The 24,469-nt window shown below is 48.9% G+C and overlaps 1 protein-coding gene across 1 annotated transcript in view; it reads right to left on the bottom strand.

The window, feature by feature from the left end:
- Positions 1–13,466, bottom strand: part of CACNG3 (calcium voltage-gated channel auxiliary subunit gamma 3) — a 60,934-nt gene extending 47,468 nt beyond the window's left edge. Inside the window, exon 1 of the mRNA XM_039490092.1 lies at positions 12,997–13,466. Within this exon, the coding sequence (XP_039346026.1) occupies positions 12,997–13,207 (211 nt within the window). The 5' untranslated portion in view covers positions 13,208–13,466. The remainder of the gene's footprint in view (positions 1–12,996) is intronic.
- Positions 13,467–24,469: the final 11,003 nt, after the last annotated feature.

The raw sequence follows: 24,469 nt of genomic DNA, 5'->3' as shown, positions 1-24,469 counted from the left end.
TCCGGGCACCGGTGCAGAGCTGATTCTGGGCTCTCTAAGAAGGGCTAAAAACAAATAATTGTTGGCAAGGGTGGTTTCCATGAAGATGGGCCAATGGGTTTGGACAGAGAGGCCCCTGTTTTATAACTGCACGTATGTGCATAATGTGTGTGCACAAGGACTGTACTTTGGTTTATAGTCTCAGCAACTGCACACACACATTTGCCTTTTTGCACCATTATGGAAATCTCTGTCTTAGTGTCAATATGGATTTCTGTTTCTGCTCTGGGGGGATAAGGTCTGATTTTTCTGGGCTGCATTTTGCAGAAATCAATCCTTTCCTTTTTTTTTTTTTGTCATCACAGAATACATGGTAATTCGAGAACAAAAATGGATTTTGTTCTGAAATCTTTTTGATGTGTGTTGGGTGGGCCAAGGTTAATTTCACTTCAGATAATAATCCCTTTATATTCATTTCATATATTTGTCAAGCAAGGTCACAATCCAGTCAATTGTAGCCAATATTCAATATTTTCCCCTCAGAAATTCCATTTGACCCAAAATAGATGTGCATGTCAAGTGATGTTTATGTTTCCTTTGGGTAATGGCAACAAGAGGTTAAGGCTTTCAAGCAGGCTGCTTTGTATTTTCCTAGGATATAAATATTCATCAGGACATGGAATGTGCTTTAAAATAAAGCACAGCCCTACTTGCAGATTATATTTCTAAAATATTAAATTTAAAATGTTTGAGCTGATCTACCTAAGCATGTCGCTTAGAAGATAAGACTGTAAAGACTCATATGTGAATCATCAGGGCTAGTCCCGCCAATCAATGGTGTTAACACTTGTTTGTTATATAATCAATTTAAAATGATATAATGAGGAATGCAATAGTGTTCCTTAGCACAAACTCTGAAATGTCTTCTATTTATTGAGCTGTTGTGGAGCTCTGTCAATATACATGAGCAAAGAAAGAAGACACCAGTAATCAAACAGACACTGTCACTCTTTATCACAGCAGGTGTCTCCTTAATCAAAGGAATCTCTCTAGATGCCTGCTGATACCTTACTTTCTCCCTGAAGTCTGGGTTCACGTTGAGCCAGGGTTCATTATAGTCTGGGCTTTAGGATTTCACAAAAGGAATGGCAAAATAGATGGATTCAATTTGTACATTTAACCCCAGAGAAAAGAAAAGAAAAGATACAAATAACTTTAGGAAGAAGTGTGAAGCCATAAACCACAATGAGTTCTCTGAAGATTGCTTTTGAAAAAACATCTTCAACTATTTCCTAAATATCAATGACTAAACTAAATTCAAGAAATTAGTCCAAGAAATCATTTCAAAGATTGTAAAAGGTTATATTACAGTTCTAGCCTTTCTCCAAGGACACAGAGGGAGTCAGTTACGGAGCTGGGGACAGGATTCAGAACTCCTGGCTGCCAGACCTGTGCTTCAACCACTAGATAACACTCCCTTTCCTTGTGCCCTTGTACTATGTACCAGATATATTAGATGGCTCTGAAAGTGCCTTTCGGTAATTGTATATCTGAAGACAGAGGGAGGTGAGGAGAAGAGGCTGAGTTTTCATTCCATTTCCCTCATCACTTTCCCATGCGCCAAGGATGGGGTTGTCAAAGCAGCCTAAGGGAGTTGGATTTGGGTGCTTTACCTCCTTAGGCATATACGTGCTATTTGTGCTGACAAGAATTAATAACAACAAAGGCCATGGCAGAGCCGCTCTATGAATCAGCCAGGGAGAGAACATAAGAACGGACATACTGGGTCAGACCAAAGGTCCATCTAGCCCAGTAGCCTGTCTACCGACAGTGGCCAATGCCAGGTGCCCCAGAGGGAATGAACAGAACGGGGAATCATCAAGGGATTTATCCCGTCACCAGGGTCGGAGAAAGGATGTTTTGCGCCCTAGGCAAAACTTCCACCTTGCACCCTCCGCGCCCCGCGCCCCCACCCTGAGGCACCCCCCACCCATGGCAGCTCCCCCCCTCTGCCCTGAGGCACCCCCCCGCGGGACCTCCCCAACCCCAGCTCACCCCTGCTCTACGCACAAGCACGAGCGCCCCGAGCATGCCATGGCTGCTTCACTTATCCCGCCTCCCAGGCTTGCAGCGCCCATCAGCTTAGGTGCTGCAAGCCTGGGAGGTGGGAGAAGTGAAGCAGCCAGGGCATGCTCGGGGAGGAGACAGGGCAGGGGTAAGCTGGCGGGGAGTTCCCCCGTGGCTGCCCCCTCCTTACTTGCTGCAGGTAGCCCTCCCTGCGCTCCCCTGCCCAGCTCCCTCCGCCTAAATGCCGGCGGCGACCGGGGCGGCTGAAGATCCGGCCGCCGCCAAAGAAAATGGTGCCCCCAAATGCCAGTGCCCTAGGCGACCACCTAGGTCACCTAAATGGTTGCACCGGCCCTGCCTGTCGCCCATTCCCAGCTCCTGGCAAACAGGCTAGGGACACCATCCCTGCCCAGCCTGGCTAATAGCCAGTGATGGACCGATCCTCCATGAACTTATCTAGTTATTTTTTGAACCCTGTTATGGTCTTGGCTTTCACAGCATCTTCTGGCAAGGAGTTCCACAGGTTGACTGTGGGTGGTGTGAAAAAATACTGCCTTTTCTTTGTTTTAAATCTGCTGCCCATTAATTTCATTCAGTGTCCCCAAGTTCTTCTGTTGTGAGAAGGAGTAAATAACACTTATGTACTTTCTCCACACCAGTCATGATTTTATAGACCGCTATCGTCTCCTCCCTTAGTTGTCTCTTTTCCAAGCTGAAAAGTCCCAGTCTTATTAATCTCTCCTCATATGGAAGCTGTTCCATATCTTTAATCATTTTTGTTGATCTTTTCTCAACCTTTTCCAAAATATCTTTTTTGAGATGGGGTGACCACATCTGCACACAGTATTCAAGGTGTGGGCGTACCATGGATTTATATAGAGGCAACATGATATTTTCTGTCTTATTATGAGAGGGTCATTTACAAGGTGAACTATGCACTTTGACACCCTTCTCTATATGAGAGCCCTCATGTGATTGCCACAGAGGGGTGCTAACTATTTATACATTTTAAAAAACCCTTTGTGTTAACTTGATAAATGAGGTTAATGTCAATTTATTGGAGTGTACATTACGTGCATTACAAAAATCCATGTGAGCAGTAATTGGTATGATATAGGAGACACTTAGCAGAATTTAACATCCTGGCCATTTCATCAGAGCTCCTGTCAAGATACCCAGAACAATCACAGCGCATTGTGGACGCATTGGGACACAGATGCCATTTGGGGGTTATAGTACTTTTTTAAGGCCTGGCTTTCAAAAGTGGTGATTTTGGGTGTCCAACATGGGACTCCTGAAAGGGACCTGATTTTTGGAAAGTGCTGAGCTCCCACTCTTTGCACACCAGGCCCCTTTAAAGTATCTTAAATTGGGCATCCAAAAAGCACTAGTCACTTTTGAAAATGTACATCTAGGTATTTTTTAAGTAAAATCACAATATGTTCTGGACTGATCGGTAGCTGTTTTAAATGCATTAAGTAGGTGCTGCACAGCAAGCCTAGGACCAGAGTTGGTTTGCATGAGCAAAACTAGGAATTTAAAACAAACAGCCTCACAACATTACAACTGTGAAAATGCCCCAACACTGGCAACGCAAAACTAACAGCCTCTATTATCCACTCCTACCTGAGTAAAAGGAGGCTTCTATCATACATTATTAGAATCATAAAATCACAGGGTTAGAAGGGACCGCCAGGGTCATCTAGTTTAACCCCCTGCCAAGATGCGGGATTTGTTGGGTCTAAACCACCCAAGACAGATGCTATCCAGCCTCCTTTGGAAAACCTCCAGTGAAGGAGCTTCCACGACCTCCCGAAGCGTCTGTTCCCTTGTCCCAGCTGTTCTTACAGTTAGGGAGTTTTTCCTGAGATTTAATCTAAATCTGCTGTACTGTAGTTTGAACCCATCGCCTCTTGTCCTGCCCTCTGTGGCAAGAGAGAACAACTTTTCTCCGTCTTTTTTGGAGCAGCCTTTCACGTATCTGAAGACCACTCTCATATTCCCCCTTAATCTCCTCTTTTCCAAACTAAACATACCCAGTTCCTTCAGCCATTGCTCATATGGCTGCATTCCATCCCTTTGATCATCTTTGTTGCTCGCCTTTGGATCCTTTCTAGTTTCTCTACATCCTTTCTATACATTGGTGACCGAAACTGGACACGATACTCCAGCTGAGGCCTAACAAGCGCTGAGTAGAGTGGTACTATCACATCCCATGACTTGCATGTTATGCCTCTGTTAATGCAACCTACAAATGCATTTGCTTTTTTTGCAACAGCATCGCATTGTTGACTCATGTTGAGGCTGTGATCCACCATAACTCCCAGATCCTTCTCAGCCATGCTGCTGCCAAGCCAGTTATCCCCCATTCTGTATTTGTGCATTTGGGTTTTCTTCCCTAAGTGCAGCACCTCACATTGGTCTTTGCTGAATTTTGTTGTCCATAACCCAGTTCTCCAATGTATCAAGATCCCTCTGAATTTTAGCTCTAGCACCCAAAGTTTTGGCAACCCCACCCCCCACCCCCAGCTTTGTGTCATCTGAAAACTTGATCAGTCTGCTCTCCATACCTACATCCAGGTCATTAATCAATACGTTCAACAACACTGGCCCCAGAACAGATCCCCATGGAACCCCGCTTGAGACCTGCCTCCAATCCAACATCATTCCATTCATAGCTACTCTTTGCTTGCAGTTGTTGCAATTATGTCTCCACATATTTTATTAATTAATTACTAATATTACAGGATCTTGGAGATGCCTTTAACAAGATCAGGGCTCTATTAAACTAGGCACTGCACATATACACAGCAAGAGACAGTCCCTCTCCTGAGGAGCTTGCAATCTAAACAGAGGAGAAAGGGAAGCAGGCACAGAGAGAGAAAGCAACTTTCCCAAGGTCACAGGTAGAGCTGGAATAGAAGCCAGGTCTCCTGACTCCAGGCCCAGTGCTCTGTGCACTAGATATGCCCTGTATGAACCCAGCATATATAGACATGTGGGGGTAACATTCAAGCTGGATACTTGTGCCGTGGTAAGTAGCCATTGTTTTACACCCAAGGCAGGAGAGAAGGGTTGAGGTCCATCCAGGAGGTGACTCCATTTCAATCAGTGGAGTTCCAATAGCCGCGAGTTTTTTAGTTCAAGTTGTTTGATGGACTTCTGAGTTAGATCATCCCCAGGTGGGAACTGGAGCAGCACCTACTCACGACAGCTTTAGAACAAAAACTCCCCTATGTAATTTGCAAGCATTTGATCCACGTACTGAAGTGATTGGCTCCCCTGTGCCCGTACAAAATGGGCCGTGTCCAGAGAGAGCGTGGGGTGATCCCACCTGTGTCTGAGCTCAATAGGTTACTCTGCCAGTTGTCTGTATATTCCCTAGACCGACAATAACATTTTGCACTTCTAGACCACATTCCATCCACAGACTCAGAAGCATTTAACAAATATGGATGAACCCACATAGCCCTGCTGAGAGGTGGGTGTCATTATCCCATTGTACAAATGGTGAAACTCAGACACAGAAGTGCAAAGATTTGCACAAGGTTACATGACTGCAGAGTCAGGGGTTGCAACTCCTCTTGCCATGTTCTCACCATTCAATCACACTCATCTGAATCTCTGTATTCTAACCACCAGGAAGTTAGCATATTATCCCCCATCTTTTCACAGCAGTAAAGCCTGGAGGATCCCTTTCTCCTGTAATAATCCTCAGGGTCTTCTCCCTTTAAAACCACTGCTACATCTCACAGCAATCAGCCTCAACTCGGGATTTTTCAGCCTTCATTAGCCATCCCGAATTGTGTACAACAGTAATGGAAGCAGCGACCATACATGGTCAAATTCCACATAAGCCTCATTCACATGCAGACTTCCACCGCTATGAAAGAGTCACAGCTCGGGAGATGCCAGACGACACACCGCTCCTGTGCCGTTATACAATGCCCGACTCGGAGCTGGTTCACAGCACACATTTCACTTTCACCCATCACAGTGACTGCTCTTTCACTCCTTCCGCGCCGCTCGCAGGCAGTGTGGAACTGTCACTTTGTACGGCCCTGAATACAGGTACTCGAGCCATGTAAACACACTGCCGTTCTAACAGAGAACACTGCAGGCCTTCTATCAAAAAGAAAGAAACAACCCCCTCCCCAAGACACTTTCTCAAAGATTAGTTCTCAGGAGCTGGTTAAAGCCATTTGCGTCTCTGGCTAAATACTGGCTACATGGATGTTCAGGGCAACTGGGTATTTGAGAACAGGCATGTCTGAAAGGTCCCGGGGTCTGGCAGGCAGTTTGTGACCTGGCTCCCTTCAGAACCACGGTCTGTGGCTCTCGCTATTTAACCACAATCCAAAATCAGAACGTCCAGGAATTCCACGTACCCGCTTCCACTGAGACTTTTACTCATGGGTTGGAGGCCATGAGCTCGAGTCTTTAGTCCAGCCGTGCTACACCTGGTGCAGAACGCAGGGGGTGGGACTGGAACAAAGGTGGCTCTAAACCACCTATCATGGGGGGATGCTCACCTCTCGAGAGTGCCTCCTATGGGCTGGGTGTGGTACTGCGATTTTTCTTCTTTGCTCCTGATGCCCCGTCAGCTGCTGACCTGGCCAGGCAGGTCTTCAGTGGTGCAGCCCTCTGGCCAAGTCACACAGCGTCAATATGCATAAATGAACGTCTCCTGGGGCAACAAAGGTCCAGCTAGGACTATCACTGTACCCTTGTTAGTGTCTTCAGCCCTGTCTCTGGGCTCAGTTCTCAGTCCCTCCTGGGCTAACTTTAAGTCCTTCTATGTCCCCAGGGGTTTCTCCCTGGAGACCTTTTGTCTTCCCTGGTTCTCACTGCCCCAGGTCTCCAGCCAGGTCATCTGTCAAGTTTAGTCCCCTTCTGAGGGGTAACTAAGAGTTCACTAGACAGTCTGGCTGCCCTGGCTCTGGGGGAGGGATAGCTCAGTGGTTTGAGCATTGGCCAGCTAAACCCAGGGTTGGGAGTTCAGTCCTTAAGGGGGCCATTTAGGGATCTGGGGTGGAAAAAAATTGATTTAGTTGGGGATTGGTCCTGCTTTGAGCAGGGGGTAATAAAGGTAATAATTGGAGATATACCAATCTCCTAGAACTGGAAGGGACCTTGAAAGGTCATTGAGTCCAGCCCCCTGCCTTCACTAGCAGAACCAAGTAGTGATTTTTGCCCCAGATCCCTAAGTGGCCCCCTCAAGGATTGAGCTCACAACCCTGGGTTTAGCAGGCCAATGCTCAAACCACTGAGCTATTCCTCCCCCCCCATGACCTCCTGAGTTCCCTTCCAACCCTGATATTCTATGATCAGCCCCATCCCTAAGCCCTTTAAATTCCAGCCCTTTGCTTGGGCTTCTAAACAAGCTAAAGTCACTGGATAAACCCTATTCAGGAACAATAGAATGGGCCGCGGTGACACTACATCAAAGATACCATTGCCAGTGTTCGAGTTACTGACAACCCGGAAGAACAGGAACTGGAATCTTTATGGATCCGTGTTCCAACTGGCAAATCACAAGACAGGGGGTGGATGGGGCTCTATTACAGACACCAAACCAGATGAAGGAACAGGATAAGCAGCTCTTTAAACCTCTGTCTCTAATATATAGAAAAAACAATTGTGTTATCATGGGGGGTTTCAGTCTGGCGGACGTGCTACAGGTCTCATGCTGCCTTGTAGCTTCTAAACATTATAAATAACTTTCTAACACAAAAAGCATCGCAACCAACTCAGGGTAATTCTATATTAGACCTGACTCTGATGGATAAAGATGAATTGATCACAGAACTAAAACATGATGGTTGCCTAGGTACAAGTGATCACAACCTAATTTCATTCGCTATCTGCAGACAGAATACAGTCCAAAGCAGCAGTACATATACTTCATGTTTAAGGGCCAACCTGTCCCTGTTTGCCCTTCTGCCCCTTGTCTATGTAGACTACGAGCCCTTTGGATGTTGTAGACAGACTGTTGCACAGTCTAAAAGTGTTGGCGGAGGGAGCTCAAATCCGTGGCATGATGCATACACAGCCAGCAGCGTCTGAGCCAGTTTCTGCCGTGCAAAGAGGCAGGAGCAGAGTCTAGCCTGCTACAAGCGCCTAGCACCGTGGAGTCTGATCTCCACTGGGGAGTCTAGCCAGTGTGGGGACAGGATATTAACAGCCAGATGGCTACCAGCCTTGCAAAAACAGCCCATGCTGGGATCCAGGGGCAGAGCCAGGAGGCCGCTGTGACAGTGAGTGGGGCTGCAGGTTTTTTTTTAAATAGTACTAGATAGTTTTATGACCATTAAGGAACCTATCTAATTGTGTGAGATGAGCAAATGAACAAGGGGGCACCCCACTGTAATGAAAGGTCAGCTGATCACCTTCGCTGGCCAGGAATGATTTCTATCCATTGGGATACATTATGGAGGCTTTTGTCTTCCTTTGCAGCAACAGGCAATGGCTATTTCTGGGGGCAGAATACCGACCTGGATGGACCAGTACATGGTCCAGAAGGGCAAGCTCAGCCAGTGAGTAGCCTGAGGTCGTCAGCTTCCTAGTGCAGTGGGTATGAAACACAGTTAAGTGGGGATTCTGCTACTTAACGCAGTAACGCCACAACAGGGTCAGCTACAGAAAGGTTTATAGACAATCATAGACTCTCAGGGTTGGAAGGGACCTCAGGAGATCATCTAGTCCAACCCCCTGCTCAAAGCAGGACAAATCCCCAGTTTTTTGTTTTGTTGATTTTTTTTTTAACCCCAGTTCCCTAAATGGCCCCCTCAAGGATTGAACTCACAACCCTGGGTTTAGCAGGCCAATGCTCAAACCACTGAGGGGTCATTTAGCCACTCTCACTTCAAGAAGGTGAGCAATAACTTTGGCTCTCTAGAAAGATGGTGGTGGTGCTCCTAAGGGTTACACCTGGAGAGACCTGTATTTGGGACTGGGCGTAGTGAGGAAGGTGCCTGAGAAAGGTGAATAGGCAAGACAGTGCTTAAAATATGGATTATTCAAACAAACTGGGCCGGGTTGTCCTCTCATTCACACCTGGTTTACACTTCTGTAATAACTTGGAGTTACTCCCGACTGACACCAGCATATGGAAGAGAACAATTAGGAGCACTATATTTAATGTTGTTGAGTTAAATTAAATCTGATGGAAACCAAACAGCTGTTACTTTTCAGGAACCAAAGCCCAGCTCAACTATTTCCTTTTCTCCATAAAAGTTCTATGCGTTTTCCCCTTTCTATATTAACCATGAAGTCAAAGAAGAGGAAAAACAATTTATTATAAACCACCAAAGACGATGCACAGGAACAAAATATATTTGTCAAGTTTGAGCAAGAAGCACAATAAGGTAGCTTAATAAGATATTCACATATTCTACAAGTGATAATTAAAATTCAAACACTGCAATTTAAAACAAAGGCCACGTTAGCATGGTAGTCTGTGAATTCCTGCTTAGACTTTAGATAACGAGTCAACCATTAATTTGTATTTTCCAGTGTGGGTGTCTCTACATAGGTCCTTTGCTGGTTCATTCAAGATTTATCCTCTTTTGCCTATGGGCTTTCTACAATCATGTGATATAAATTGTTCCCACGCAGCTACTGTGCATGTATAACTGACATATATTTAAAACGCATCAGAGAAACAGTACAAGCTCAACACTCACTTTGGTCATTTGAATAATCTACCATAAACACTCAGGTAGAGAAAATCTAACATGTAACAGTTTGCCATTTAATTTCTTTGCATCAAATACATTAAAAAGCCATGAGCATGAACTGTTCAAGACAAGTTCTCTTTCCCAAGAACACCTGTTAATGTTAACAGCATATTCTGCATCTTTGCACTCACCACTTTCATTTCCAATTAGTGTTGATATAGGGCAAAATTCAAGTATTTCCAATCCAGGAAAATGAATATATATAAATTCAGGTATGATTGAGGAGATAGTTCCCTTAGAAACCAGTCAGTATATCTTGTGCATAAAAAGTATTCCATGCACTACCTTAACAGCCATGTTACTGAACAGCAGAGACGGGTGGGTTTCAAAGTGACTAACATAACAGCTGGACAAAATATATTGAATTAGAGAAGGAAATTCAGAGCTCTTTTATTTCAGCAAAATGTCCCCTTCTATCTAGCTGAGAATGTTGAGCTGCTGCTCACACTTTGCTGGAGGCAAATTTGTCTTTTCTAGCATCAGATCAGTTAACAGAACACAAAACACAAACTAGTTTCTCAGGCAAATATCAAGGCAGTGCCTGTAGCATCCAGCACTGTGTGGCCAGGCACCTCCAGCGGTTCCACTGCCTTTGGAACTGGCAGTTTACTCATAAGCATTGGGTGGCTCAGTGGTTAACAGTGAAGGGTCCCTTGCAGCTCAGCTACTGGCTCAAAATCAGCCAAAGTGAGTGGTGGCCAAACTGGCCATTACTACAGTAATGCCCCACTCAGAACAGAGGCCCCATGGTACTGGCTGCTGCACAAACACAATGGTAGACAGAGTCCCTGCCCAAAGGCCGCAGTCCTGCAAATAATACTGCATGGGCAGACTGCTGGGGATTGAAACCAATGTCCCAGTGCAGCAATCCACTGCGAAGCTCTCAGCTGTAGGACTGGGGCCTCAAAAGACAAGAGGAAGGGTGGAAGACAGGAATACAACACAGGAGTGATTAGAGCAATGTCAGGCACTCTTCTCCTTAGTCAGCTCAGATTTCATCCCTGACCTATGGGAAATGAACTGTGCTATTCAGACTGGCGCTTCAGCTTGATGCTGTGTGGCACCTTACTGACTGTGTTACACAAGAGACCAGGGTCTAATTTCTAAAACCAACCCAACCCTGTTCTCTCTCATGGTTTGTTCCAAAGCAGTGAGTTACATCAGTGACACACACAAAATGTAACACACACAAAAATAAGAATTTCAGACATTCCTTGTGCCTCCCTAACACTTTTCACACACCTGGCTCTTTCCCTGTCCCCATCCCCAAAAGAGTGACTGTTTACCACAGATTCATTTATATACAATTAAGGTCTGATGCAAAGCCCATGGAAAGCAACGGAAATGATCCCACTGACTTCAGTGAACGTTGGACCAGGCTTTTAATACCATTTACACATACACACCCGGAACACAAAAAGAAGGAACATGTTTTATAAACTTGTCATCAAGTATTGAGCACTTTCAGACACCAAGGAAATAGGCACCTTAGAAATATCACAGCTTATTTAGCCAGGTTAGAGAGAGAATTTTCCATTACAAGGTGCATAACAGGGAGACGAATGGAGCTTTGTGCTGTAAAAAGGCCATTCATGTCTTAGTACCAGCTTAACACATATATTTGGTGGTTACAGAACCAGCTGCTGCAATTTATTTAAAGTTACTTCCCAACCTGGCTCCTCTCTTCACTGGTTACTGCTCAGGTACCAGGGCTTGGATTCAGGCCAAATTTACACATTCATAATTTTCTGTTCCTAATTAACATAGCGTGCAATAACTTTTGGCAGAAATAACTCTGAAAAATGGATGTAGATGCAACATACTGAGCTTTGGAGCTTGTAGCCGATTTGGGCTGGAGACATTTGCAGCCGATGAAGAACACAAGAAAGAGCTCTGGCTGTTGGCAAGGAGGTTATGGAGCGATGCAGAAGTACTCTACAGAGTGAAGTTCTGACACAGACATTTGTGGACTTGGGAAACTGGATTCCAGTGAGTGATGGGGGCACTGATGGGCATGGTAGGTGCTTCCTTCCAGATACAGTATCTAATGCAGCCTTTCCTGATGTGTGAGGTGCAGTCCCTGTCCCAGCTAACATGGTCAGGAAGAAGAGGGGTGTCTGACTGGTTTCTGTTTCCTGGACAGAGGGCTCAGCATACAAAAAGTTGAGACCTGCTGGTCTAATGGATTGAATCATCCAGTTGTAGTCCAGCAAAGACTGGACATGGGGGCAGTATCTATCCAGACCTCAGGCTCAGGGCTTGGAACAGGGACTAGGATCTCCCCTAGCACATTGCTACTTGACCTGCTTGTGTCATATTTGAATTGGAAAAGGAGCATGGGCATCAAGGGGGACTATGGCCCTCCCCATCCTAAAACAGCTGTTTCTCTGGTAAGAGGCGGCAACAGAGGGCTGTTCAGAAAACGAGGGAAGTCGTGGTGCCCAAACTGGCACCGTGGGGAAGCTGACCCGCGCCTGGCATTAGGAGCAGCTCTAATCATGCTGTCTGTGGACCATCAGGGCTCTCACCACTCACCGCCAGGTCACCAGAACTAGAGAGGCCCCACCCAGAGCCTGGCCCATGACCACACAGACCAGACAGAAACTGCCCTGAATTTCCTTCAGGCTGTGCTTCGCCCACTGGCGGTGTTTGTATCTAGAAAGTGTGAACTCCCAGCCCCTATTGCAAACCAGTGAATAGAGCAGAAAGGGGCCGCTTGTTCCTACGGGTGTAAGTAAATCAGAGATTCTTTGGGAGCAGGTGTCAGGCAGAAAAGTTTAACTTTAACCAAACGAGAACAGGTCTTGTTAAAACGGACACTTGATTTCGCAATGATGGGAAACCTGCGGGGCTCTTTCTTGTGCGTCTGTCTGCAGCGGGAGGCAGGGATCTATCCCCTTTTCACCCTGAAAGGACCGGCCACGCAGTGCCCCAGCCCAGGGGGGCTCCAGGCCCCATCACGGGGGTCAGTTCTCCTGGCATGGCTGGGGGAGGGGATCTAAAGAGGAAGCCGGGGGCCGATGGGAGCGGGGACACCTGGGGGAGCGGGTTACGAGTTGGCCGGTGCCGCTGGGAAGCAAAGCGGGCGAGGGGAGGAGCAGCCCCCATCCCACCCGATGTCCCCCCAGAGCGGGGCTGAGCGGAGCCCCGAACTGCCCCGAACGCTCCGCCGGGCCGGGCCGGGCCGGGCCGGGCCGGGCTGGGGAAATACCTTCCAGGCAGCACGTTCTCCACAAGCCCGAGTGGGTCATCACCTCCTCGTTCTTCCGGCTGGTCTCGTTGTCACTCGTGGCTTTCGCCCTGCACACGCCGCGCGAGTACAGCCAGTAGTCCGTGCCCACCGCGATGGTCATCAGGCTGAAGGCTGCGAAGGCGCCCACGGTGGTGATCAGCATCTGGACGCCTCGGTCACACATCCTCATGCTGCTTCATCGTCCGCCGGCCGCGGGCGAGGGGACCGGGCGGCTCAGGCCAGCGCCGCGGGAGCCAGGGGCTGCCCGGCTCCGCACGAAGGCGGCCCCTGCCCGAGGGGAAGCGAGGGGCAGGGCTGGCGGCGCGGGCTCCTCTCCGCCTGGCTAGCTGCAGCCGGGCTCCGGGCGCGCATCGCTGTCCCCGGCCCGGCGCCCGTGGGCCGGAGCCTGGCTCGGGAGCCGCTCGCCTGCCCCCTCCCCGCGGCGCGGCGCGGCAGCACTGGCGCGATCACGGCACAGGCAGCAGGAGAGAGGTGGAGATTGGGGGGCGCGTGTGGCGGGGGTGGGAGGGCTGCCTGCAAAAATAGCTCCTCTCGGGGGGCTGGGAAGGAGGCACCGCTCTGAAATGGACCCGCTCCCAGCCCCTCCGGGAGCTCGCCCCGGTCCCACCCACAGCCAGCGCGGGGGGCGGGCGGAGAGGACAACAGCGCCAGAGAAAAGGCGCAGGGCCCCCCGGGGTGCTGGAGGGACCGGACCCCCTCTGCACAGGGTCCCCCCTCGGGTGCTGGAGGGACCGGACCGCTCCCGACACAGGGTCCCCCCCGGGTGCTGGAGGGACCGGACCCCCCTGCACAGGGTCCCCCCCCGGGGTGCTGGAGGGACCGGACCGCTCCCGACACAGGGTCCCCCCCCGGGTGCTGGAGGGACCGGACCGCTCCCGGCACAGGGACCCCCCCCGGGGTGCTGGAGGGACCGGACCGCTCCCGATACAGGGACCCCCCCCGGGGTGCTGGAGGGACCGGACCGCTCCCGACCCCTCCCCACCCCCCGAGGGACAACTGCCGGCTCGGCCTTCCCCTCAGCCCCGCGGGGATTGTGCCGGGAGCTCTGGGGAGAAAACCACGTCCCCCCCCCCAGACTAGGGGCGCCCCAGCCCCGCCCCGCTCCTCCGCCAGGCTCCCGGCCCCCAACGGGCCAGTCAAGTTTTCACGCTGGAGAAGCCGGAGCCAAGCGGTCGGGGAGGACGAGCCCCGGCTGCGGGCAGCGCCCCTACGGGGCAGCCGGCCGGGAGGGACAGAGCGGGGCCCGGCTGCGGCTCCCCTTCCCCAGCCGCGCACGGACACCGCGAGCGGCCGCTGGGTGCTGGGTCCGAGCCCCGGGCTGCGGGGGGCCCCGGGCAGCACGCGCCAGGCGCGAGCCCCAGCTCCGCTCACACCCACCCCCCACTAGTCTCACACGCACGCACGTCTCACGAGATGCCACCCACTCGTGCCCGGCTGCGGCGGCGACACGCCCCTGCCCCTGCCCCCGCCCCGTGGCAGCTCCCGCTGCTGGAGCTCGTGCGCTGCTCTAGCCCGGGGCAGCGCCCGTGGGCGCCTCTCCCCGTGTAACGCCCCCCCCGGCAGCCCCGCCCGCCAGATGTTCACTTGGCTCCTCCGTGGGACCCGCTGTTCCAAACTCAGCACGAGCCTTCTGCGAGCCAGGCCGGGCCGGTGCACGGTCCCCGGTCGCCCCTGCCCTGTGCTGCCCCCAGCCCAGCCCCGCTCTGCCCCCCACTGCCCTGCCCATCCCGGCCTCCCCCCCACCCAACACTCTGCCCCCCCGCTCTGCCCCCCACTGCCCTGCCCCTACCCAGCCCCGCTTTGCCCCCACTGCCCTGCCCATCCCGGCCTTCCCCGCACCCAACACTCTGCCCCCACTGCCCTGCCCATCCCGGCCTCCCCGCAATCCAACACTCTGCCCCCGCCCTCCCCTGCATATCCCGCCCTGCCCCCATCCAACACTCTACCCCCCCCACTGCCCTGCCCCCTGCCCCTCCCCGCTCTGCCCCCCACTGCCCTGCGCCCCTGCCCGCGGGGGGGGGCAGCCCCTCACTGAGAAGAGAAGAGACGAGCGCTCCCCTCCCCTCCCCAGCCGGAGCCCCCTTAGCAGCCGCTCCAGGAGCGAGCGCTGGCCACGGAGCCTGGGCTGCCGCCCCAGGGAGCAGAGCAAGGGCGGCCAGCGCCCCTGTGACCCTCTCCCCCTGGGCTCTATTGAGTGCGCCGGGCCTGGCTCACCCTCTCCCCCCGTGACTGCTAGTGACCCCGCTGGGCCAGAGGCGGGGCTAGGCCCCTGGGGCTCGGCAGGAATAGTTGGGGGGCACCGCCCCCACACAGAATAAAAAGTGAACAGGGGGCCCCTTGGAGCTGCTCCGGGCCCTAAGTAATTGCTTGGCCTGCTGCTGCCTAGCGCAGGCTCTGCCCTGGACCAGGCTGCGAAGGAGGGGCAGGTACCCTGCAAGCCAGGGGCAGACACTCACCCTCCAACCCAGGGGCATCGCACCTTGAAAGGAGGCTCAGCACATGTGGGTGTCTGGCTCCCAGCCCAAGCTACCCCCTCCTACCCCGACTGAGGATTGAACACCCCCCACTGCCAGCCCAGGCCCCTGCAGGACTTTGCAATGGGCAGCTGGGAATGCTGGACAGTGGTGAAAGTCATGGACAGATGCAGGACGGGGCCCAGAATGCTGGACACTGAGGCGTGTGCCATTCCCCCCTAGATGTGGGCACAGCAACCATGGAATAAACCCCCCAACCGCTGCCTGTGTGTGTGGGGGCGGGGTATGCACACTATTCCTTAATCTAGAGGTAGGCTTGGTACAACTTGGGTTTTTAGTATTTTACAAGTATTTTTTTAAGATTTCTAACACTTTACATTTTCATGGCTGCACAATTATGGGTTTTTACGTTTTTAAATTATGTTTATAGATGTAAAATTTCACAGTTGAAGGAAATTTTGGGGGGGTCAGACAATAATTATTTAATGACAGAATATGCTGAGATTCAAAAAGCTAAAGATTTGTAACTGTTAAAACTCAAATCGTCAAACTATACAAAGTAAAGAGCCTTAAATCAAACCCACCATTTCTCAAGCAGCATCTTTTTTAGTTTGCCTAGCTGTAAATTTCAGTCATCGATTGAAATATTTTTGTCAATTTGTGTCTGGATGGTAACATTGACATTTATTTACGTTTACCAATCAAAATCTTCATCCCTATGTACTGCTGTAGGTGCCACAGATACACAGAGACGGGATTCTATTCCCAGCCCCCCGCCCGCCTTCCCGTGTGAGGATGGGTTCACAGCACACCTCAGAAACAGGCCCTTAATCTCTTTGTGCCCCAGTGTCCTCATCTGTAAAGTGGGTATAAAACATCCTACTCCATGGGTCACCTACACACTGCAGTGGTGGGGCATGACACATGCTTAACTAGATTAGATACAGCCAGGCCCTTGTGAAGCTAAGCTAATGGTTTGTAAAATGCACTGAGAGCCTCACAGGACAGGTGGCACATGGCAATTAATGCTCCCATATCATACATGTACTTCAAATAGAAAAACCTTAACTGGAGATTGACCCCATCTCATCTGGACCCCAGCATCACCTGTAGCTATTCCCAAGCCACTGGCAGTTTGAGTGGTCTGACCTTATAAAATTTGCAGACTCCCATTATCTTTGGGATTTGGCAGCTGTCTCCGTCTGTCCAAATGCTGCTGTACCCGCTCCTCCAATGTAGATTCTAATTCACTGGTTACAATTTTAAATAAAGCTGACAAGAGGCCAAATCCTTTTTTATGCTGCATAAGATACTAACCAGTCAATTCCCACCCGTGTAGCACTTTGAACAAGATTCTTCCTGTCCTCGCATTGACACAGACTATCACGCGTGAACCTACCAGTAACTTCCCCAGAGATCCTAAATTGCTCTTCACCAAACAAGCTTGTGTTTTAGAACAGCCGCCTCTCAGTCCGGAACACTCACCTCTGTGTTGCAGTATTGATTCTCCATCTCAGCAGGAGAAGTAGCTCCTTCATCTCCCAGGCCTCTTTGCCTGGAACTAGTTTTCACAGGGAGACTCTTTAAACGTCCTTCAAAGGAAGGAGAAGTTCTTGGAAAGTCCTAATGGGGAATCAAAAGATCCAATTTGCCAGGTGTGTGTGACTCTCAGCCACAACCCTAGCTGATTGTTACATGCATCTGTCCTGACTGCTTCCAACAGCAGTAGCTGCTATGCTTGCCCTGCAGATTGGCCATTCCACCTCCTGACTATGGGCTGAGAAGACAACTCCCCCTCCCTTTGGTCTCAGGGGAAAAGAACCACCCCTAGAAACCTCCTCACTCCAGGTCTCATGAAGAGTCTCAAACCAGGCCAACTGCCTTCCTTTGGATCCCCCTCCCACGCCGTGGTTCCCACACCCACTTACCTTGAGCAATTTAGAGCAGCTTGCCACCTCCTCTCCTTTTACAGGTTTCAACTGCTCAGCTGATTGGTGCTATGGGAAGGTGGAAGGTTGCCTGCTCCTCTGCATTCTGCTGTAGCAGTAGGGCATGCGGCTCACAGCGCAGGAGACAGCTTCTTCTTTCTCTGCACCCTGCAGCAGGAGGTGGTGGTTAGTGCCACAATGTCTCCATGGGAGGCCAGGGAAATGTGCGTGTGAAGAGGTGTCTGCATATTAGGGTTTAGAAGGGGACCTAATGTGGAGAGCAGATTATCCCACCTCTGCCTAATGCACTATTCTTGCTCCTTGCTCTGAAGCAGCTGGTGCTGGACACTGCATAAGACAAGACATTGGAACAGATGGACCTTGGGTCTAATCCAGTCTGACAATTCCTGTCTTCTTCATAGGACCCCTATCTGGGATTGTCCAGTTCCATATAATGGGGCATTTTCCTGTTGCTGCTGGAAAGACCTGCTTTCTGTTGCTGCTCCTTTTGCATTTTCCCCTCATTCTAAAGCTAATTTTCTAACTGGCTTCTAACATCACCACCACCACCACCACGAGGTCTAGACAGTTCTGAGAAGATGCTTCCCCGATGTTTCAGATGCTGGATTAAACTAGCAAGAAGAAAAGAGGAGTGAGGCACACGTTGAGGAAGTGACTTACCCAAGGTCACACAGGCAGTCTGTGGCAGAACCCAGCTCTCCTGAGTGCCAGTTTAGTGCCTTATCCCCAAGGCCATTCCATCTGGGGATTTTCCCTACACACTCAGGTCAGAGAGAGCATCTATCAATGGCTAATCAACAATGTCCTATAAGTGTTGCAGCTTAACACCTCCCTAAAGTGGCACCACAGCCCAGAACCAAAGCCAAGTTCCCATACATGGAAATTAGACTGAGAAATGCCTTTCAGATCATACTGCTTCTGATTGTTCACTTGCCCCTAGTTACAAAACTCTCTCTGTCTGCTGCTCAGATATCGCCAAAGTTTCTGTGCTGCTGGTTGGATGAGATTATGACTCATGCAATCTTTAAAAACCAACATCTAGAATATCCAGCAGTAAAAGAATAGCTGTTTAAAGGCTGTGTGTATGAGATAAGGAAACCAATGATTTACCTGGTAAAGTCTGCCTCCAATACAATATACACAGTGGTTATTACACACACATGCATCTGTGTGTAAAAGTGTGTGTAATTGTTACACACACAAAACAATGTTAAAAGTATATTATTAAGGTTGCAAAATCAAGCACACAAAAGTTAGGAAATACCAGAATTAAGGCTGCCGGTGCAACCTTAATGTGGCTCCTTGTGCATATGCAATATGGTAGTGTTTAATTACATGATCATATACTACTTTTTCCAGAGGACCACTACCTAACTCAGTGCACAGGATGGATGGAACGCAGTGAGCAGATAGTCATTATTTTGTTTTATCCTCATTGTTAAGTGTATGGCCCTAGGCCTTATATACTGCACAACACTGAACCCCTGCTCTGAAGACAGAATTATTAATTTCCTCGTGGGCTCATCACTGTCATAGCTGAGCGCTTCACAAATATTAGTTGATTCATCTTCCCAGCCCCTCTGTAAGGAGAGGAGGAGGTGGTAGCCCTAGTTTACAGCTGGGGAGCTGATGCACAGAGAGATGAAGATCAAAAGTGTCTGCTAATTTGGGATGCCCAATACGAGGTCCACAGGACCTGATTTTTCAGAGCACGCAGCATTCTATAGCACCCACCTTTCCCCCCATTGGGTCCCAGTCTTCTTGTCCAGCAGGTCCTGGTTTCCCCCTTTCCCTCCTGCTCTTCATCCCATCTCAGTGTTCTGCCAGCCCCCACCAACTGGCTCCCAGTTCTTCCAATTACTCTCATCAGCTCCCAGTCCCAGTCCCCTCCTTTCCCCAGCTCGTAATCCCAGTCTCTGTGCCCATCTACTCCCAACCTCTGCTCTTGCCTCATGCCCAGTCCTCCCTAACTCCTAGTCCCAGTCTCACCGTGCTCCAGTCGACTCCTTGCCTTTCGCCCCGGCCTGTCTCTTGTCCCTGCTGCAGGCAGGCGGCTCTCTCCTCCACAGGACGCTCAGGCTCTTTGCTGTCATTTCAGGTGCCTGGGCCCAGAGCACAATTACAGGGAAAGTGCAGTTTAAATTGCTCCTGTACTCCTGAGCCAGAGCATGCACAGTGTGCTGAGCACCAGGAGCGGTGAGGGGATGGAGCATGCTCACTGCATATGGAATCTTTGGAGCCTTCAGATGCAAGAGGTTGTTAACTGAGCATGTGCAAACTGAGATTTTCAAAGGCTTATAACATGACCAAATTTTGGTGGATTTTCACAACAGCAGCGAAAAGCACATCCCAGACACAAAGGCCACCACCTACCAAATTTCAAGCCCCTGCTCCAAAGCATGGGAGTGTTAGAACTTCTTTTATAAAAAAAAAAGTGTAACCAGATTTTTTTTTCAAATAGCAAAACAATGTATTTCCCCCCCTTATTAGCCTCATTCTCAGAAATGACTGAACTGTTTTGGCTGACACATTCCAAACAAATTCAACCTGATGCAAACACCTAGCTTGGAAACGTTCAGCCCAATTGGCATAGTTACAGACAACTGAAAACAGGGTCTTATAATGGGAAGAGTCAGGCAACATCAATAATAGGCAGTGCTACCAGCCCTGTAACAGAGGTATAATGTGGAGATACAGCACTATCATGTAGAGATAGAAGAAAGAGAAGACTGCAATATACTTGGCATGCAGATTGTCCTTACAGTTAGAGCTGGGACAGCCCTATCCAGTCCTCTAATCACCTGCCATGCAGGATTCTCAGCTGCAGTGATTCTTCCCAGCACTCTGGTTTGTTTTAGGGCTGTTTCCTGTTAAGCCTAAAATATCTAGTTTTTACTTCTTCCTCCTTTACTATACCAAAGCTTAATATACTTGATTCTTTACTCAAACCATTTAAAATCATTCTTCAGTCATATCTGACAGAAAGTTCAGCCAAAGCAGCAGACTTCACTACAACATACTTGGTATTTCCTCTCCACAAACCCTTCTTACCCATTAAATCTTAGAGCTCTTTTCCACTGCCCCGTGTTTTCACTCCCCTACTGCAATTTCACTAGTCTTATTATGAGTATGTGACTTTCTTTTCTAGTCTCTGACTGTAGATCTGAAATTCACTCCTAAGTACTTTGTGTAATTCTTCACCCTCTTTCCCCAGTCTGCCTCATTCACCTGGGAATCATCTTTCTTCTGGCTACTACTTTTTGTTGTTTCATTCTGATTTTTGATTCTTACCTCAGTCCCTGGCAGCTCTTCTGATACGCTGTCCTCTTCTCCCACCTCTTTCCTGGTTTGCTGACCAGTGCTGTCCTGTGGCTAAGGCTTGTATTTAAAGACATTAAATGCCCAGGTCCCATTTTTGTCCAATCTTCATGCTCAAATTTGGCATTTCGGTGCCCAAACATCTATTTGTGATGCCTAAGTGCCCGAACGGAGAATGAGGGGCTTCTATTTAGGAGCCCATGGTGGAAAATTTGGCTCAATAAAAGAACTACCACCTGGCACTTAAAATCCCATTTTGAGAGTGCTCCACGGCCACCCACTAATTATTGTTCTTAGTTATTATTTCTATTGTGGTAGGAGCAAGCAGCTTCGGTCGCGGAGTAGGACCCATTGCTGGCCAGGCACTGTACACACACATAACAAAGAGGCAGTCCTCGCCCCCAGAGCTTACAACCTGAACAAGAAGATACGTTCCTGGCTGACAGTAACTTCCTAACAGCGAGATCTACTAGGTTGTGGCATCACAAATCCAGTGGTGAAAGCCTATTGCGTTTAAACATGACAAAGCAATAGAGAACACACTAAGGAATAATCCTGCACTCGCCAGGAGCTGGTTTAACTGATAATCATTCCCCCTCTGCTTTAATTTCAATAACTCTTTGATTCAGTTGATGGAAGGGAGACTCAGATACCAGGAACTGTGCAAGCCAATAACGAAGCTATGGGACATTGCTGTCTAACCTTCCCTGACCCTCATTTCATAATTTCACTGCTCTGGCCTCTAGAGGGTTGAGCACGGGGGACAGGAACTAGGAACTGAGCCCTTGGGAAATCACTTTGCCTCTGTCTCTCTCAATTTCCCCATCTGTGAAATGGTGGTGATGATTCCTACCCACCTCCTAGGGCTTGGGGAGGGGCCTTTATTGTTTGTGGGCACACTGAAAACGCCAGTCATTATTTAAGTGGTAAGTGACGCTATGGGACTCGACTGTAGGGACAGCACTGCTTTGTGCCTTCACGGACCTGCTGCTGAGTTCAGTCACCTTTCTAGACATCTGTGACCCAGGTGCAAGCAAGGCAGGAGCATTCTGCCAGACATTGGGCATCAAATAAGCACAACCTTCTGACCGAGGGAGCTCCTGCTTTAAGAGGTTTGTACCTGGTGTGTCCGCACAACAGACAGACAGGGTGAAACCCAAATATTTCCTGCCACAGCCTGGGGACCAAAGCTGTGCCGTATAATGGTGAGATAGAAGAGACAGAAGACTAAAGATAGCATCTCCATGCTAGGATGAAGGAGCTCGAACTGCAGCCCATTGAAGGCAATGGGCATCTTTCCACTGACTTTCCTGCACTTTGGGTCAGGCTCACGGGGAACTAACCACTGTGGCTACATGTTAGTAGTGCTCAGAACAGTGATGGAGAGAAACAGGAATTCTTTCTGTCCTGCCTCCTGCCTGAGCAGCAATGAATTCACCCTCACAGCAGGCCAAGATAGATATTGCTCCCATTTTACAGATGGGAACACCAAGGCAATGGCTCACCCAGGGTTGCAAAGGGGTAGAGCTGTGAGCAGGACCTAGACTCTCAGTCCTGTGCCTTATCCACGAGACCATCCTGCCTCAGGTGAGAGGAGGAGAGATCATGAAGAGGTCTTTATATGGCAAAGGTGCCACAGGAGCAATGAAGGAACACATAATGGCAGTTTAAGGAAAATTTCATGGCCTGAGCCCAGCTGGAGCAGCCTGAGCCACCATAAAAGGTTTGATGCTGCTCCAACCAGCCACGTTTTAATTGATTTGATTTAAATTCTTTGATGAAGGAGTGGATAAAGAATAATGAGGCAAACAGGATTGTAATGCAAATTAAATGCATGAAAGATGGCCTTGGGGAGATGGCTCCTGAAGGTCAGAGACTAAAGCAAAACTGCTTCTGGTCACTCTTTCAAACATTAATGAGGCTGTGTTCTTCCTGATGTCTGTGATGGATGGCGTGATGGCTCAAGAGGAAAATGCAGTGTGCGCGCCAATCCTTCATACTCCTCATTTCAGTCAGCTCAGAGTTGGGGAGAATTTTACCTGTCAGGCTGCAGGGACTTTGATTCCATAGCCCACTACGTTACACTATGTACGCAGACTCCTTAATAAGGTTTTGGGGTGACTCTGATGGAGGATCGAACTTCAGAATTAATTAACTTCACTATTCAAAAGCTAAGTCATTTGTCACAATGGCTTTGTCATTCGTTTCCATAATTAAGAAAAGTGTCACAAAACGAAACATTTCATTTGCAGAAGCTGAAATGACTAAAGCTAAGAAGTATTTTCCAATGGGCTGGAAGTTGCTGTTTTCACAAACAATGGGCGGGGTGTAGGGTCCTCGCATGGCGTACTGTGGGGGGTTCTGCAGTCAGGCTGTAAAATAGAGCAAGCCTCAGTTGCTCTAATTTTATGCCAGAGGCTACACTGGCCCCTGGGGTAGCCCAGAACCCTGAGAGGACAAAGATGGATTCAAACTATCTTTGCCCTTCTTCCTCTATGCTGCATCTCCTGGAGACATGGCCCAGAATTGCAGCTAAGATGTGCTTTTGTTGTGGTTTAAACTGCACAAGAATTGTCCTCAAACTAAATTCCTCCCTTTATGCTTCACCGGTTTTATAGTCACGGGAGAAGTAACAAAATCTTAGAGGTCATCCAAGGTTGTAGTGGCCACAGACTAAATCATCTCACTGTAAGCTGATATGTAATTACTGACTGAAGGAGGAAATGTTCTCAGTTATCACACTCACAAAACTTCATTGTTGCAAAACTTAATACAATGATAGCAATTTGTAAGTCAGTGCCAAGCACAATAAACATCTTTCAGGCAACTCTGTTCAAGTGTTGAGAATAAAGAGAAAGCAATCAGACACAGGATCCATATTGCTAAATACTGTCTAGCAATAATCAGTGGGTATAACATACGCCCAATAACAAAGCTAGGGAAACAGATGTCTCTGATTAGCTCTGATTCAGCAAGTTGATGATCACAAAGCAACAACCAGTCGTGGAAGGAAGAGGGGTCACCAGCATCAACCCCTCCCAATGAGGAGAATTTCAGGGGAAGAAGTTAAGCCATGAAGAACAACAACCTGGAGATTCATCCAATGGCAAGATGTAACTGGTGGTCTGAGAGCTCTTACAGGATTGGTCACTTACACCCTTAAGTGAGAGCTGCTGGAAAACACAATGAGACTAAACTTTTGACAAAGGAAGGTTCTTAACAAGTGTACAGAATGCTACTCTGTATTATACTGTTCAGCCACTAGGTGGCCCCATGTGTAAAATACCCCATTTAAATGAACCTCAGTCATACCTGGCAGAGCATTAGAGGATCTTATGATGAACACATCTGATGTGTATAAGCAAGCACGGTAGCCACGCTCCATCTGGTACCGAGGTACATGACATGGTGTCAGGAGTAAGTTACGAACAGAAAGAGAAGGAAAACAGCAACAAGGGTTGCAGATAGAAGGAACAAAGCAACAAAAGTTGAAGGGTGATATGATGATGATACCCCGCAATGCTCCAGCTTTGACAAACCTTCAGAATGGACAGATTGGAAATACGATTTTGCATTTCTAGAAAGATTCACAAGGAAACTGGAGATATGCCGGTATCGTCTTTAATTTATGCTAGGGGCAAACAAGCAGAACATATCTTTAAAGCCTTTGACTTTACTGAAGGTAGTCAC

Source organism: Mauremys reevesii, linkage group 10 (genome assembly GCF_016161935.1).
Source record: "Mauremys reevesii isolate NIE-2019 linkage group 10, ASM1616193v1, whole genome shotgun sequence".
NCBI lineage: Eukaryota > Metazoa > Chordata > Testudines > Geoemydidae > Mauremys > Mauremys reevesii.
This window is presented reverse-complemented; position numbering and strand designations above follow the sequence as displayed.